This window comes from Morone saxatilis, unplaced genomic scaffold (genome assembly GCF_004916995.1).
Source record: "Morone saxatilis isolate NCDOM2014 unplaced genomic scaffold, NCSU_SB_2.0 Contig4, whole genome shotgun sequence".
NCBI classification, from domain to species: domain Eukaryota; kingdom Metazoa; phylum Chordata; class Actinopteri; family Moronidae; genus Morone; species Morone saxatilis.
In genome coordinates, this window is record NW_023339984.1 from 13574326 (window position 1) to 13589086 (window position 14761).

The 14761-nt window shown below is 42.1% G+C and overlaps 2 protein-coding genes across 4 annotated transcripts; one reads left to right on the top strand and one right to left on the bottom strand.

Annotated features, from left to right (window-relative positions):
• Positions 1-693: 693 nt before the first annotated feature.
• On the bottom strand, positions 694-6226 carry si:ch211-63p21.1. 2 transcript variants are annotated; one of them, XM_035674986.1, is made up of 7 exons: positions 6076-6226; positions 5073-5174; positions 4765-4854; positions 4460-4534; positions 2830-2900; positions 2549-2720; positions 694-2341 (listed from the first exon to the last, which is right to left on the bottom strand). In XM_035674986.1, exons 2-7 carry the CDS (start codon positions 5139-5141, stop codon positions 2129-2131), a joined length of 690 nt encoding a protein of 229 aa, XP_035530879.1. In that variant the 5' UTR covers positions 5142-5174; positions 6076-6226; the 3' UTR covers positions 694-2128. The 2 variants fall into 2 exon arrangements, with proteins under 2 accessions (XP_035530879.1, XP_035530880.1); XM_035674987.1 differs by having other exon boundaries at positions 5073-5177; positions 6076-6224.
• Positions 2667-13471, top strand: si:ch211-63p21.2 (FH1/FH2 domain-containing protein 1). Of its 2 annotated transcripts, none has more exons than XM_035674962.1 (9): positions 2667-2802; positions 10992-11132; positions 11366-11548; positions 11679-11798; positions 11881-12042; positions 12309-12565; positions 12673-12895; positions 12994-13102; positions 13208-13471. In XM_035674962.1, exons 2-9 carry the CDS (start codon positions 11019-11021, stop codon positions 13234-13236), a joined length of 1197 nt encoding a protein of 398 aa, XP_035530855.1. In that variant the 5' UTR covers positions 2667-2802; positions 10992-11018; the 3' UTR covers positions 13237-13471. The 2 variants fall into 2 exon arrangements, with proteins under 2 accessions (XP_035530855.1, XP_035530854.1); XM_035674961.1 differs by lacking the exon at positions 2667-2802 and adding an exon at positions 8802-10111.
• Positions 13472-14761: the final 1290 nt, after the last annotated feature.

A 14761-nucleotide genomic window follows, 5' to 3' on the forward strand; every position in this document is an offset into this window, starting at 1 on the left:
GGTGATCTGAAGGAGAACAGGTTGTCGTTAATAAAATAAATGTTTGTTGCCGTGTTCAGATACTGAGTTTGTAACACAGCAGATGTGCAGATGTTCTATTCACATTATCACCTACAGTGAGTGTTTTGCTCTGGGCAGCAGCTCGCAATCTACTTATGAAAAGTCTGTTTCCCTCTGCAGTCCTGATTGTTACCATGACGACAGTGAGCTGAGTGAAGAGCGCTAACCTCGTTATGGGACCCTCCCCCTCAGGCCCTTTCCTCAAGAGCAGCAAACACTGCTGGGACGTGAGGCTTAGCTGCATTCCTTTTCTTTTACTGGCAGAAGTAGAAGAAGCGTCATCATTTTTTTTTTAAAGCTGTATAAGCACACTTTCAAATTAAACCCACTGTATAAAAAACTTAAAGTAATAATTAGACATTTTGAGAAACACGCTTTTTCACTCTCTTCCAGAAAGTTTGACAAGAAAATCACTATCACTCTCATCTGTAGCTTAGCTTAGCATAGAGTATGGAAACAGGATCTGTCTGCGATCTACAGCCTACCAACACCTCGAAAACTCATTATCACTTAATAGCTTTGGCATCTCCAGGAAGTCACTCTGCCCGGCTGAGAAATAGTCACTGCACATAACCCCTCTCAAATCCACAAGTTGCAGTTTTAATACTGCTATTATAAACAAAAAAAGGAAGCTTTTTTTTGTCAAAATACAATCTAGTTTTATTGAACTTCTATGGCCCCATGAAACAGAGGTGAAACATACACATGGAAAGCAAATGTAATATTTAAGACAAGTAATACAACAGGCTGGAAGAGAAAAAAGTTAATAAACATGAATCAAATTGGCTCATACAGTACAACCTGATCTTATTTTGAAAAGCACATTCTCTACAAGCAACTCCTGTGGGGTGTGAAAGAACTAATCGTAACTTCAAAAAAACATACAAAAACAACATAACGTCACAAATACAGCACAGAAAAGCCACAGCATGGCTTTTTTTCCCAATTATTTCAGCTTGGAAGAAGTAGCATGACTGATTATCAAGCTCACGTTTCTTCTTAGATAATAATTCATAAATATAAACACAACATAAACATTATTAAACATGACCGTAATGTCTCAAATGTAAGACTGTGTTTAAACTGCTTTAACATAATTAAGTTCCAGTAAAGCTCATTTTATTTTGAGGTCGGCTTATTTTACTAAAAACATACACAAGTGCAGCAGAGAAGAGGAAGAAGAAGAAGTAGAAGAAGAAAAAGAAGAAGAAGAAAGATGGACCCACCTGCTGTTTAAATCAGCCTGCAACAAGTAAAATAATACAGGTCCTCCATTCATTAAACCAACAGATGTACTGCGGATCATACGCGGCGGGAGCTATATCAGATCTCTCCTGCTATTGCTTTTTAAATTAGGTCATGCTCTATTTTAGAAGTACCTGCATTCATAAAGTGTATTCCTAATAGAGAAAAGGGAAAGGGCCAAGAAGGTGACGACAGTGCCAAGGAAATGGGAGACGTTCTTTAACAGCAGATAAGATGCCGTGGTAGGAACAGAAGAATTGCATAGTTCAGCAGCATTAGCTTTTTTTTTTTTATTTCGCATTTTCCTGTTGAGCCTGTAATAATCCTTTTCGAGTGTACCTGCGCAGCCCTGAAACCTTTCCCCCACGTATCACTCCTGTGGCTCGTTAGAATGAGGAGCGAGACGAGAGGTCTATTTTTACCAACGAGGGGGTGAGAAAGTGAGACGGAAGGTGAGATTTTATGAGGCGAAAGCAAGTTGATCTGGTTTTCATCATGAACAGATTCTGGATGTAAATGGTCAGACAGTAGTGCAGTGTGAAAAAACTCCAATAGTTGAACCTGTGGGAACCCAAAAGGGAAACTGTCCCCAAAAGTCGAGATGTTTAAAATCCTTCCAAAATGTGTTATATTCTGGGAGTGGGGAAAAAAACATCACTCAAAATGTAGAGGGTCTATTCAAACATCTTTAGGTTAGTCGGCTATCCTTTGTAAAGCACCATGTCTTTGTATCCATTGTGTGCTGTCCACTAACTACATTGTATGAGTTTTTGGGAACTTGGGGGGAGTAAAACTACGCTCTTGAATGGCATGAACTTTTGGGTCAAGCGTTGGCCCGCGGTAGAAAGAAAGACACGATAACGATGACGAGGGAGAGGGAGAGAGGCAGCGAGAGGAGGAGGATGAAAGGGAGAGAGAGGGAAGGCGGCCACAGAGACGTGAGACGACTGGAGCCTCGGGGAACTTCGACTGGACTCTCTTGCCTCTCGACGTTTGGCCGGCAGATGACCAGCGGCCTGACCTGTGATATGCTCTCCTGGAAGAAGAGAAGAAAGACATGAGATGACAGTTGCAGGGACAAAATGCTGTCTTATTGTTCGAGTGCTATTTCTAAAGTCTTTTCTTAGCAGTTGGGTGATACGGTCAACTTAACTGGAAGATTTAAACATGAAACGTAATTTTTTTCCTCCATTTTCTGATAATAATGAGACTAATTAGGCTGTACATCGCTGTGTTTCTCTACCTCCAGTATGGTCCTGCTGTGAGCTCTGTCCGGACTGAGCCTGAGGTTCCAGCGATGTGATCTGTGGCTACGCCCGCCGTCGTCTTCGCTCTCCGTGGTGTCTTGCCGCGCTACCCGCGGGCGCTTGCGTCTCCGGGAGCTGATTCGCTGGAGAGAACCCGGCTCCTGGAGTCTGCACCAATCAGGTTAAAGACGCATGGTCAGAGGACTTCAAGGGAAGAACTACAAGCATAAAAGACACCTCGTGTGAATATGTACGTGTATGTTTGTGCACATCAAACCTGCAGTCTGTATCCTCTATATCAGCATCTGCATCGCTCTCCCCCTGCGGGTCAGACAATACGCACTCTTCCTGCAGAGGAATGAAACTAATTAAACACATAAATGTGTATGCAGAGAGTAAAGAGAGTATGAAAAAAGACAAATGCAATATACATATCATTTGTTAGAAGCTGGTAAAAATGTATGACAAATATATATATTTTTTTATTTAAGTCTAAGAGCCTTTTATAAACCCAACCTCCGCATTTACAGTATGGGGGCTTTTATTTTGTAGCAGTTGGATGAAACGCTGACGAGCCCCAGTGAATCATCACCGACTGCCACTATTTGTAAACCAAAAAAAAAACAACACTCGATGATAATGATGATGGCATTTGTCTGTGTGAGTGTCCTCGTGCGTCACTTTTTGTCATCACCATTGGCATAATGCATGAATCAGCCGACACCTCTACATATGACTAATGAGCTCAGAGACACATATTCTGGCGGTCGCTTCCTTTTGCCTGATTTTACTTGGTCCAGCTATATCCACAGGTGCAGTCATTTACATATCTACCGAGCCAAAGCATTGCATTGTGAAATTTTTAGCGACACGTATATACTATGAAGGCATTTCTTTGTTCACAGAAGTATTTGAAGGCACTATATTAAGCATATGTTGTACCCGCACACTTAAAAATTAAAGTAATAGTTGGACAGTTTGGCAAATATGCTTTTAACTTTATTGGCTGCAGCAATATAGTTCACAAACAGTTATAGAGGTGGTATTGATCTTCCCATCTAAAGCTGCGTCTCCGCCCAAAGTACCCGGAACTTTAAGTCTCAGGAACTACTTTTTAAGGAGCTAAAAGGTTCCTTCAGCTCGTCGCTGTCTGTGTTTCCACCGAGGACTAAAAACCCGCGAACATTAGGCAAATTAGTCCGCTGACATATGAAAAAAAGATGGCCATTTTTAGTCATTCTTGCTCTTCATCTGCTGTATGTTTTCTGCAACTCTGTGTAGATGGATGCAGTTTTAAGTGGTGGCTGAAATAAAATGCTTTGAGTATTCAACCAATCAGAAAGGTTCAGCGCTACAAGCCCCACAACCAAAGTCCCTGTGCTTTTAGAAAGTACAGCCCCAAACAGGAACTTTTTTGTGGGTAAAATAATGTCCCCAGAATTCAAACCCTGGTCCCTGCAGTGGAAACAGAACTCCAAATCCCTGAGGAAAGCATTTCAAGTAACTTTCAAATAAGCGTATATGCCAAAATAAAAAAACGGCTGCAGCACATCAAACGTCTACTCACCTCTATGTGCAATGTTGTGTCCGCACAAATTTCTGTTATAGAGACTCTATGACTGACAAGAGAACTATTCTGAGGTGAAATATTTTTTTTTTGAGTTAATGTACTCAAATTTCAAGCTACTGAAAATCCATATGAGAAACATCAGCTATCAGCTATCATCGGTTTGGGACTGGATGTAATGAACCCTGCTATCAGTCATATGAGCCTCACATGCTGGAACCTTGAAAAGGGCTTACAAAACCGCAGCTGCCTGCCAAAATAAAAGGTAAAGCAAACATCCAAATCTTAAGACACCTGCAGGTCAGACTCTACATTGCACGCACATCACATCACGCACTACCTCTGTGCCGTATCCCTCGGAGTACCTGGTCATCATCACTCTGTTTTTTCCACAGTGTTCACACAGGAGCGTGTCCTGAGAACAGAACGTAAAGGGAAGAAGGTGAAGCAGAGACTTGATTTACAGACACATGACAACACTAGGGACAGCTCCTTTAAAACATACAGTGAAAACCCACAGACAGCAGCGGCGACACAGAGAGGTCGGCGGGACGTTAAAGGTATGCATTTAGAGCACGATTACAGACGAAGAAACACTCTGAGCGATGGTCGCGGACACTTAAGTGGGAAGCCTTGAGCACTCACCGGCGTAGGCGTGTGTGCTTCTGAATAAAGTGTACAGGGACCGGCCTCGCACAGACACACTACATCTACCTCGCCACAACTCGCCCCCATCTGAGACAGGGAGACAGAGACAGAGAGGATAAACAGCTGTGATCTGTTGACTTGTGCGCAGCTTCTCGTCCCTCTTTATCTTCAACCAGCAGCATTTTAGGACAGTAAGTTCAAGGAAAGGAGTGAGATTAAACGGTTTAAAAGTGGAGGATGGTTCAGTTTGATGAACCTGGTTTCCCCTAGGTGAGCACCTAACAGGTATAAATAAACGACCTCACCTCACAGTCATTGTCAGACGTCTCTCTGGAGGAAAACAGGCCGTGGGAGTCAGATTCCCTCCTCAGCATGACCTCTGACCTGGCTCACACACTCACACAGACCTGCTGGGGCACACAGACAGCAGGGAGACGTTGACCGATCGTCCTTTGCGGAAGGTTTTCCCTCTTTGACACTGAGGTTCGGTTTTCGATTCGCTGGTTTTAAAAATGCTGTGAAGATTTTAGTGGAAACTTTGTAAATCTCTTTAAAATTGTAACAGCAGTGATAAAGCCGTCACTCATAACGTATAAACCCTGCGTAAAGGTGGCATTGTAAGAACGTTTTTTTGAATTAATATTGTGATATTGACTTTCACTATATTGCCATACTGTTAAGTCTATATCATGATGTTTTGTTGATTTGTAGTCCAAAAACACTGAATTAGTCAGTTGCTATCATCACTGATTTAAAAACAAAAAAATCAATAAAAAAACTAAAAAAATAAAATGTCCCACAGTGTAAGTACCTGGGTATAGTTTCATTGATAAGAATATAGGATTTAAAGAAAAGCCTGTGGTACTCAGAAACTGACTGAGTCATATGTAACTTTTTGATTATTCATTGATGATATAGACTGAACATTCCTACAATTCCCATGCGGCTGTGCCAATGATAAACGGCGCATAATGTTAATCATTGTCATTTCTTTCCCTTAAGAAATGAGTACTGTGTGGTAGAAATGATGCTGCCTTCACGTAAGCAGCGGGGGTCGCGCTGTCACAGCTGGCTCACTGTAACATCTGCTCGGCGGTGTCCGCACTCCCATTACGTAATAGCCTACGACAGTCAATGTTGACAACTTTTCACATAAGAAATATATGTTTTAAAATATATTCTGTTTCCTAAAACACACACAATTCATTCCACAAACACACACGTACGGAAAACGACAATAACTCCCAATTTTAAGCGGCGACAATAAAACAGAACAGAGTAACCCATTTTTTTTTTGTTTTTTTTTACCTTAAACGCATCGTGTCCAGGAATACGCCGGTAAACGGTGACAGAGCTCAGCGTTTAGAGGATGAGCAGCAGGACGCGGCGGTGCTTCTCATTGTGGCGCGGGGAAGCCATGAGCTCGCGCTGCCTGTGAGTGTTTGACATTGTAGCGGATCCTCTGTGTGATGTCAGCTCGAGCCGATGACAGGCAGCTACAGTCCGGGAAGCGCGCACTCACGTCACCGGGACACACCGCGAAATGTTCCCAAAACAACGCGGGACCGGGAGGGACTTCCGTTCGGGGACTTTCAAAATAGAAGGCGGTATGGCGGAAAGTCAAATAGGTAAATAAGGGTTTGAGCGCACTGTGTGCTGTGTGTGTGTGTGTGTGTGTCCATGCAAGCTGGCCCATATTCAGGCAGTGATGCTACTTTGTAACCTATTATTTGGTTTCATAACAAACTAAAAATAACAACAAAAAATGACATTAATTTAACAATGAAGTAAAGAGAACAACCTAGACATATCAAAAAAGCAATATAAAATGCAATATAAAAATGTATAAATAAGCAGTATAATTGTAGTGCAAAGTAAAAATATAAGGTACAGTGGAACAGATTATGTAAAAACATATAAGATGCTTGGAGACTGTATTGTTATGACCAGAGTTTTAGCTGTTAATATACATATATTACATTTATTTTTTTCTATAGATGTTTCTGACAAAATAGATTTAGACACAAAAATGCAAATTTAATACTTGCATTATTCTCCCACATATAACATATGCATATGATTATAAAACCATAGTGCTAACAGAAATGCACCTTTACCTCCATCAACTGTAGGTTATATGTTTTTTTGCCCTGGGCAAACAGCAACAACCAACCCCTGATCGTCACATCACATTCTGTGTGCAGTGTGTAGAGTTTTATAATGCTGGAACACTACCTGCATCCAGATTTGTTGTTTGGTAAATTAAATGAAACATAGGAAAATGCAAAATATAAGCACAAACATAAAGTAGTTGATGTCCTAAAACTAGACTAACATATAGACTCACTTCCGAACACGTCCTCAAGATCAAGTAATAAAGAAGAACCCACCTTTAGGACCTTATCATGTTAGTTGATACTGTGCTTTAGAGGTGCATATTCACATCATTTCAATTACAATGGGTAATCCAGCCTTGCATAACCCACTTTCAGAAAAGCTTATCTTGCTTTTGGTCGGCTTCTACCTCTGGCTGGGTGCTCGCCCCTGGAATCATGATCTGAAAGTGGTTTTGTGAACCCACCAATCATCAAGTATGAAGGAGGGAGCCTACGCACATATCTTCACCGGTCACAACTGCCACTGCATTGTTGCAATAAATGTGTGGTACATAGCAGTGTGGTACACCGGTATGTAATTGTCTTTTAGGAAAATGAGACGTTTAGTTGCTTGGAGAAAAATGGTGCACATTGAAAGGTGTGTATCAAGTGGTTTAAATTGAATTCAAGATCTTGCTCAGCCCATCGTGTTGGCTTGAAGGCACAACTATCATAATATGGTCAAACCATCATCTGTATTTGCACAATTTAATGTACAAAAGAAATCTAATTATCAAAAATTTGTTAATATTCTCAAAGCAAACTTGCAGTGATTACATCTCATTTTTGTCCTGATCTTTATCTTGCACTGTAAGGGCCTGGCAAGAGTTTAACTACATTCAGTGGTTACGGTAAGAGATGCACACATTATAAACAGCCACTACCACACAGACACACACAAGAATCATCAAAGGAAACAACCCTGAAATGTCTGTTCCCATGGGGAATCCCTCTGTTTCCATAACTGCGCCACATCATCACCAAAATGCTGTACTGCTAGGACACCAGTTCAGTCAGTCACTATTCCCTTTCATGTATTTGAACACATATTGATTTTCATTTGTCAGATTAAATAAACCTCCAAACAACACTTTAGTGAATTTGGTAAAAGAAGTGGAAGCCTGTGGTTGCACAACCACTCCCAGGTGTGCCTATCAAGAAATGAGATGCTGAAAAAGACTTTCTAAGTCCTCCTTTGCAACGGGCTTGAAAACTCTGTTGATAAAACGTGGTAAAAAAAAGCTTTAGCTCTCCAAATAGAGCTCATTTTGGCCTAAATGTCCCATGAGCCCCACTGAACGAGATAAAGTGTAATTATGGGAGACCTAATGGCCGAGGGAGGGATCCTCATTATGGCGGCATGTGGACCATGCAAATGACCCCTGTGAGCATAACTGTATACTGAATGTCTTGGAGCGATTCAGCAGATGCTTTCAGTTTTTCTTTCTGTTTTTCTTTCTGTTTTTGGTCATAATTTGATACACTCAGTTATGATTTGATGCTTTTACAACTGCTGAACTGCACCCTGACATTTTATCAAAGAATATCTTACTTTTTAAGGAAATATTGCCCATAAATGATTGTCCATAATCATTCCCTCTGATAAGAAAATGAGCTTTTAGGACATTGTTTCTCCATAAAATATAAAATAAAAAAAGAGAGGACAAATATCTGCACTTCCATGTGTGTCAGCATATTCACTAAACCTTTGTAACATGTCTTGACTCATCAAGCCAGCCTTGGATAATGCAGTTACTGTGTCATCCACTACGTTGCATGTAATAAAAAAAGGGATGCAGGTCAATCGTGCTCTTTTATGCGCCCACAGGGGAGAAGGGGGGGTTGAAGCGGAGGGAAGTAACAGATCTTCAGTGGCAGATAGAGAGGTTTGTGTATACACAAGTAGCAATACAAACAGGAGATGCAGGCTTGATAAGGAAATTAAGGGAAAGGGTGCAACTCAAATACACCAAGACTAATCCACCAACGGACCAATGCACCTCTCTCGCTCTCTCTCTTTCTCTCTTTTGCTCTCTAAAAGTCTCTCTTCACTGTCACTTACAGAAAGAGAAACAGGGAGAGGGAGATGAAAGTCAAGGGAGAGCTGCAGAAGCACGTCATTTAGATATTCTGGAAGCGCAGCAGAGAGGCATTCCTTGGATTTTCTCATCAGAATTTGGATGCAGCACTAAACATAACCCGTCAAAACTCATACGAATTCCTTCTCTTTGACTGAGGTCACAGGTTTCTGGCGCACACGCAGGAAAACAGTGGACTTTTGGATCAAAGCATCGGACTCGGCTCGTCATTTTTAGATTTGAAGGACAAACACCAACCCGAGGCAATTGCAGGTTACAGTGCTGTGAGAACACCCAGAGGTGGTTCGAAGATTGTGATTTGGTTGTGTGAGTTATGTGCTTCTGTGGTCGACAAGTGAGGCTGAGCATCCACAGACATTCAGATGCACATACACAGTGTCTGAGGGGTTTGCTGACTGCACAGAAGAAGAGACAAGGAAGGGAACAAGTTTAGCTGCTGGAATGTAAGGACGAAAAGCGAATGTTCACTGTGATCTGATCTCACCCAAAAATGCCTTGTTTTTATCTAATATGAGGAAGGAGCATGCTTTTTGGAGTCGCTTTTTCAAGGTATACGACAAGGCAATGCTACTAAAGATCAACAGAAGTTTTTGAGTCACAGACAACTCTGAAAGACCAATGAAGGAGTCGGACCAAATCAAAGATATCCCCCTGACCTGGGACTTCGACCAGTCCTGGGGTTCATTCCTAAAACCCGCTGCCCGTCTTTGCCTCAACACCTTGGATTTCTCGGACCTCTGGGACGAGGAAGACAGTACAGAGGACGAGGGCACCAATTCAACAAATGAATCATCAACGTGCCCCGGAGCCCCTCCAGCACCCCCCTCCCCTCCTCCTCTTCCTCCCCCTCCTCCGCTCGCCTCACCTTTGCCCACGGCCTCCCATGAAGGTGCGACCATCAAATGTCGCACCTTGAAGCTCCACTGGAGGGAACTGCCGAGTTTAGCCCCCCTTCCCAGGATGACCCGCTTTGGGACTCACACTATCTGGGCCAGACTCGAGCCAGTGCATTTGGATACAAACCGACTGGAGTACCTTTTTGAATCTAAAGGCAATAGCACCAGTTTTAATGTGGTTTCCGGAAGACAGGTAAGACTAATGCAACAGGATGATTTGTCAGGAAGTGAGGTTATGATAACAAATCGGTTTTTCCTTTGTGGATAACATCAGATTTATGGAAGCAACTGTAAAAGCCAACATTTTCATCATTGGGTCATTTTATGTGGTTCTACATCTGTTTCCTGAACATGTAAACTTTTGGGAAGTAATATTCCTGAGAGGGGTAGTCATCTGCTGCTACAGTGATGGGAATCAGTTACAATAACAAGAAGTAGTCATACCAGAAAGGAAGTACAGCCTAAAGCGCGGCTTCATTTCAGCACATTGACAACAGTGGTAGTTGTAATGTCTGTAAAATTATAATTTCAAATAAGGGTGGAAACACCAGCAACATGCTGAAACATCTTACGCCATGTATTTGACAATCTACGCAGGTGTGCCACTGCTTGCCAACCAAGCAGCACGCCCTTTTACACAGGTAAATATTCTAATATAGCACTAGTGCAACAAGCAGGGTTTTTTTCTTTACAAAGAAAACCTAAATAAAAACAAATTCTGTTTAAAATGCAAATATTAGTGATGGGAATAAAAAAAAAACGGTTCCAAACCACACAGTGGAGCTTTTGCATATGTGAACCACATGCGTGACTTTTTTCTACTCTGTCTCAACATCACGTTGATGCCAAAAACCTGTGTAGTTTTTCCGCACAGATAAATTGATCGGGAATCAATAAAGAAATGGAACCGATACGCAGAATCTACCAGGCATTAGTATTAAAAAAATCTTACGGAAAGTCCGTTCAGATCACAGTATGTGGTGGAACACCAGAAATAGAACAGATTTTCACATACATCCTCATTAGGCTAAATGCAACCCTAAAATGCACTCATTCTCTGTATCCCAACACAGAAGCAGCCATCAGTCTCAGTGTTGGGGATGAAGCGAAGTAACATCATTACCATTGCCCTGAGCAGCCTGCCCCCTCCTCGCCTCCTCCCCCCTGCTATCTACAGCATGGACAGCAGCGTATTGGACAGAGAGGACGTTCAGGTACAGTAGAGGTTGTGTCCTCCAGAATTTGAGCTTCAGCATTTTCCTTAACCTCTAAAGTGCTTTTGTTGCATAGACATTTTGTTGCCATATCGTTATTATGGCAAAATGAAACCAGTGCACAATGCAGAAAAAGACAGACACAGAGAAATGTCCCATTAGGAGATTTAAATATTCCTGCAGTCCATTAGTAGTTCTGAGTTCATCTCTTTCCACATTCCCTTCTGTAACAGCGACTTCAAGCACTAGTCCCAACAGAAGAGGAACTCTGTCTGATCAAGGAGGCCAAGGCCCAGAACCCTCACTCCCCTCTGGCCCCAGCCGAGCTCTGCCTGCTCACTTTGGGTGAAATCCCACATCTGACCACCAGGCTTCAGCTGTGGGCTTTCGCTCTGGACTACGACTCCTTAGAAAGGGTAAAAGAGAGTGGAACTATCATGGAATGAGATGGCATTTCGTAAAGATAGATGTCTGTTTTGCTACCCTTTAAGTGATGCAAAGTGATTCCATCTAAATGCTAAGTCACTAACTCTCTCCCCTTAACAGGAAATTGCTGAGCCTCTCTTCCATCTGAAGCTGGCCATGGAGCAGCTCTCAGCCAGCCAGACATTCAGATGCATTCTAGCAACAGTGTTAGCGATCGGTAACTTTCTCAATGGATGTAAGGTGAGTGAGTTTTCCTTTATTATCCCTTTTCGATGCACTTCCGGGTGTCAGTAAGTCTCACGATACATTTTAATATGCCAAGGCCCGTGGTTTTGAGCTGAGCTACCTGGGGAAGCTGTCCCAAGTGAGGGATACACACAGTCGCCAGCCCCTGCTGCACCACGTCTGTGTGCTACTGATGCAGCTCTACCCGCAATCGTCTGACCTCTACTCTGACATCACTGCTGTTACTAAAGCTGGCAAGGTGCGTAGTTGCGCCTGTGTGTGTGTGCGTGTTTGTCTCTTGAGGGTGTATGTTGTGCTGCATCTAAGTCTAAGGACTGGATAAAGCAAAAAGGCTGACCATGATTGATTCCAACTCATTTTAAATATCAGGTATAAGGGGAGTCCAAACCATATTTGAAATAGACCATAAACTACATTATTCCTATCAAAATGTATCTAAGTAACAAGTAATGTAAATCCACTTCAAAATGCATCAAATTCCATTCTCTTTTTTCGTCCTTACAGTGCGACTTCTCCCTAGTGCAGTCCAACTTCGCCCAGCTAGAAGCCCAGTGCAAAGCATCCTGGGAGCAGCTCAAGATTTTGGACAAGGCAGATAGAGAGAGGAAAGGAGGGAAGGTGGACAAGAGGAGAGGAGGAGGAAGAGAAGAGGAGGCCTTGGCCCTGGAGGGCTCGCTCCGTCACAGGTTGCCGAAGATTTTAAAAGAGTGCGAGGAGAGGCTGAAGGTCCTGAGAGCCGTCCATCGCCGGGTTATCAACAGGTGGTCCATTTTATTTTGTTGACATTTCTGGTGTAAAGTGTTTCCTTCTTGTTGTTTAAGTTATGGAGTAAAACTTGCTGTTTTTCTATTCATGTTTGTTTCTCTAGGTTCCACTCTTTCCTCTTATTCCTAGGCTACTCCCGAGCTATGGTGAGAGACACCAAAGCGGAAGACTTCTGTAGAACCGTCAGCAACTTTTCGTTGGAGTACAGGAGCACACGGCAGGCCATCCTCCTGCAGAGAGAGAGGGAACGACAAAAAAGTGGAGCAGAGAGCCCAGGCCCGAACACTCCCGCAGCCAGGAGGACACATCAACAAACTCCAACACAGGTTTTCTTTTATTTCAGATGGTCTTAAAGTGAAGTCCCTCCATTGTGGACAAAATGATTCACCGGTTTTGTTTACCTGTTAATCTGCTGATCCATTAGGAAAATGATGAGCAACGTAGGCTGGAGGAGGTGCTGAGAACGCCAGAGTCCACCTCCAGACTCGACGCCACTCTGCCTCGAAACCGCAGGAGGATGACTGACTTCCGAGGTACTTACACATGCCTGAAAAAAAAAAAAACTCCTTAATCTCTTTTTGTTTCTCTCTTTATCAATCAAACGTGTAATACTGAACCCATATTTCTTCGTTTCGCAGGTCCATTGTCACGGAAACTGACGTGGTGACCCTGCTGATATACTTTCAAAAACCATTCAGTCACTGGAGTATTCGAACAAAATTGTTTGTGATTGTTATTTATGACAGTGTTGAAAGTCATATTTTTTTCCAGCACAATGTTGTTTATTGGTAAGAATATGGACAGCTGCATGCGACTTCCACATGCCATTCATTTTTGATCATGTTTTTAAAGTTTTAAAGTAAAGATGCAATACAATTTGATTAAAATACATTAAACATGTACATTCATTTGTGTGTGTGTGTGTGTGCTCCACTGAACCAGAGTAAAATGAACAAAGAAATGTGCAAAATCTAAATGGTCAACATTCAAAAAACAAAACACTAAAAGAAGGGTGTTAGCCGGCATTTTACCAGAATAAAGCCTAAAACGTGATGAAAACAAACTCCTCTTCAGAATTCTACATTGTGGACTGTTACATTGTGGACTGTTACATTGTGGATTGTTACATTGCGGATTGTTACATTGTGGACTGTTACATTCTACCATCCACAAAAGATCCACAATGTGACAATCGCAATGGTAACAACCACAATGTAGACAGTCCACAATGTACCCAACACAATCCGCAATGGTAAACAATCCACAATGTAACAGTCCACAATGTTAACAGTCCGCAATGAACATCCACACGATGTAGCGGGACAGTCCACCAAGTAACAGTCCACAATGTAGAAGTTCTGAAGAGGAGTTGTTTTCATCACGTTTTAAAAGCATAATTCTGGTAAATTCCGTTATTACGGATTGCCGGCTAACACCTCCGTTTTAGTGTTTTTTGTTGTTCTTACTGTGAATGTAATGACCATAAGATCTTATGCAACATTTCTTTGTTCATCCATCTGCAGATTCTCAGTGAGAACAATCCTAGCAATCACGAAATGGTACATCACAACACACACAACGAAGAATTCGAGAATACGTAGTTTGATATAATTATAATCAAAGTACTGTAGCATGCATTATTACGTTAAAATACTCTATCCACAACACGATTCAAAATGAATGCATTTAGAACCACGTACCGCATGGCAGCTGTCCAATATCTTACCATAAACAAACATTGTGCTGGAAATAAATATGAATTTTCAGCAGCAGATCATTTGGGCTAAAATTAATAAAATCACAAACAATTGTTCGAAGTACTCCAGTGACGGGATATGTAGTTTGAGCCAAAGTAATTGGTCAGCAGGGATCACACATCGCTGCCAGTGGTTTCTCGGGGAAGCGATATAGGAAATCCTTGCCCAGCATAACATCGAAAAAGAATAAATATGGGTTCAAGTATTATCACGTAATTTTTGTATTGAATATAGAAATAGTGCAGTATATCTATAAAAGACGATTTGAAGGTAGTGGGGTTTCTATTTGTTTTTCCAGGCATGTAACGTACCTTCAGACATCAGTAATACCACCTGCGGTTTCATCGAGACATGAGTGCGCGTCGAGAAGATCAGAGTGTGTATCTTAACCTTGCTTGTCTCAGCCTACCTCCCGTCCAGCATACGTTGCTACAT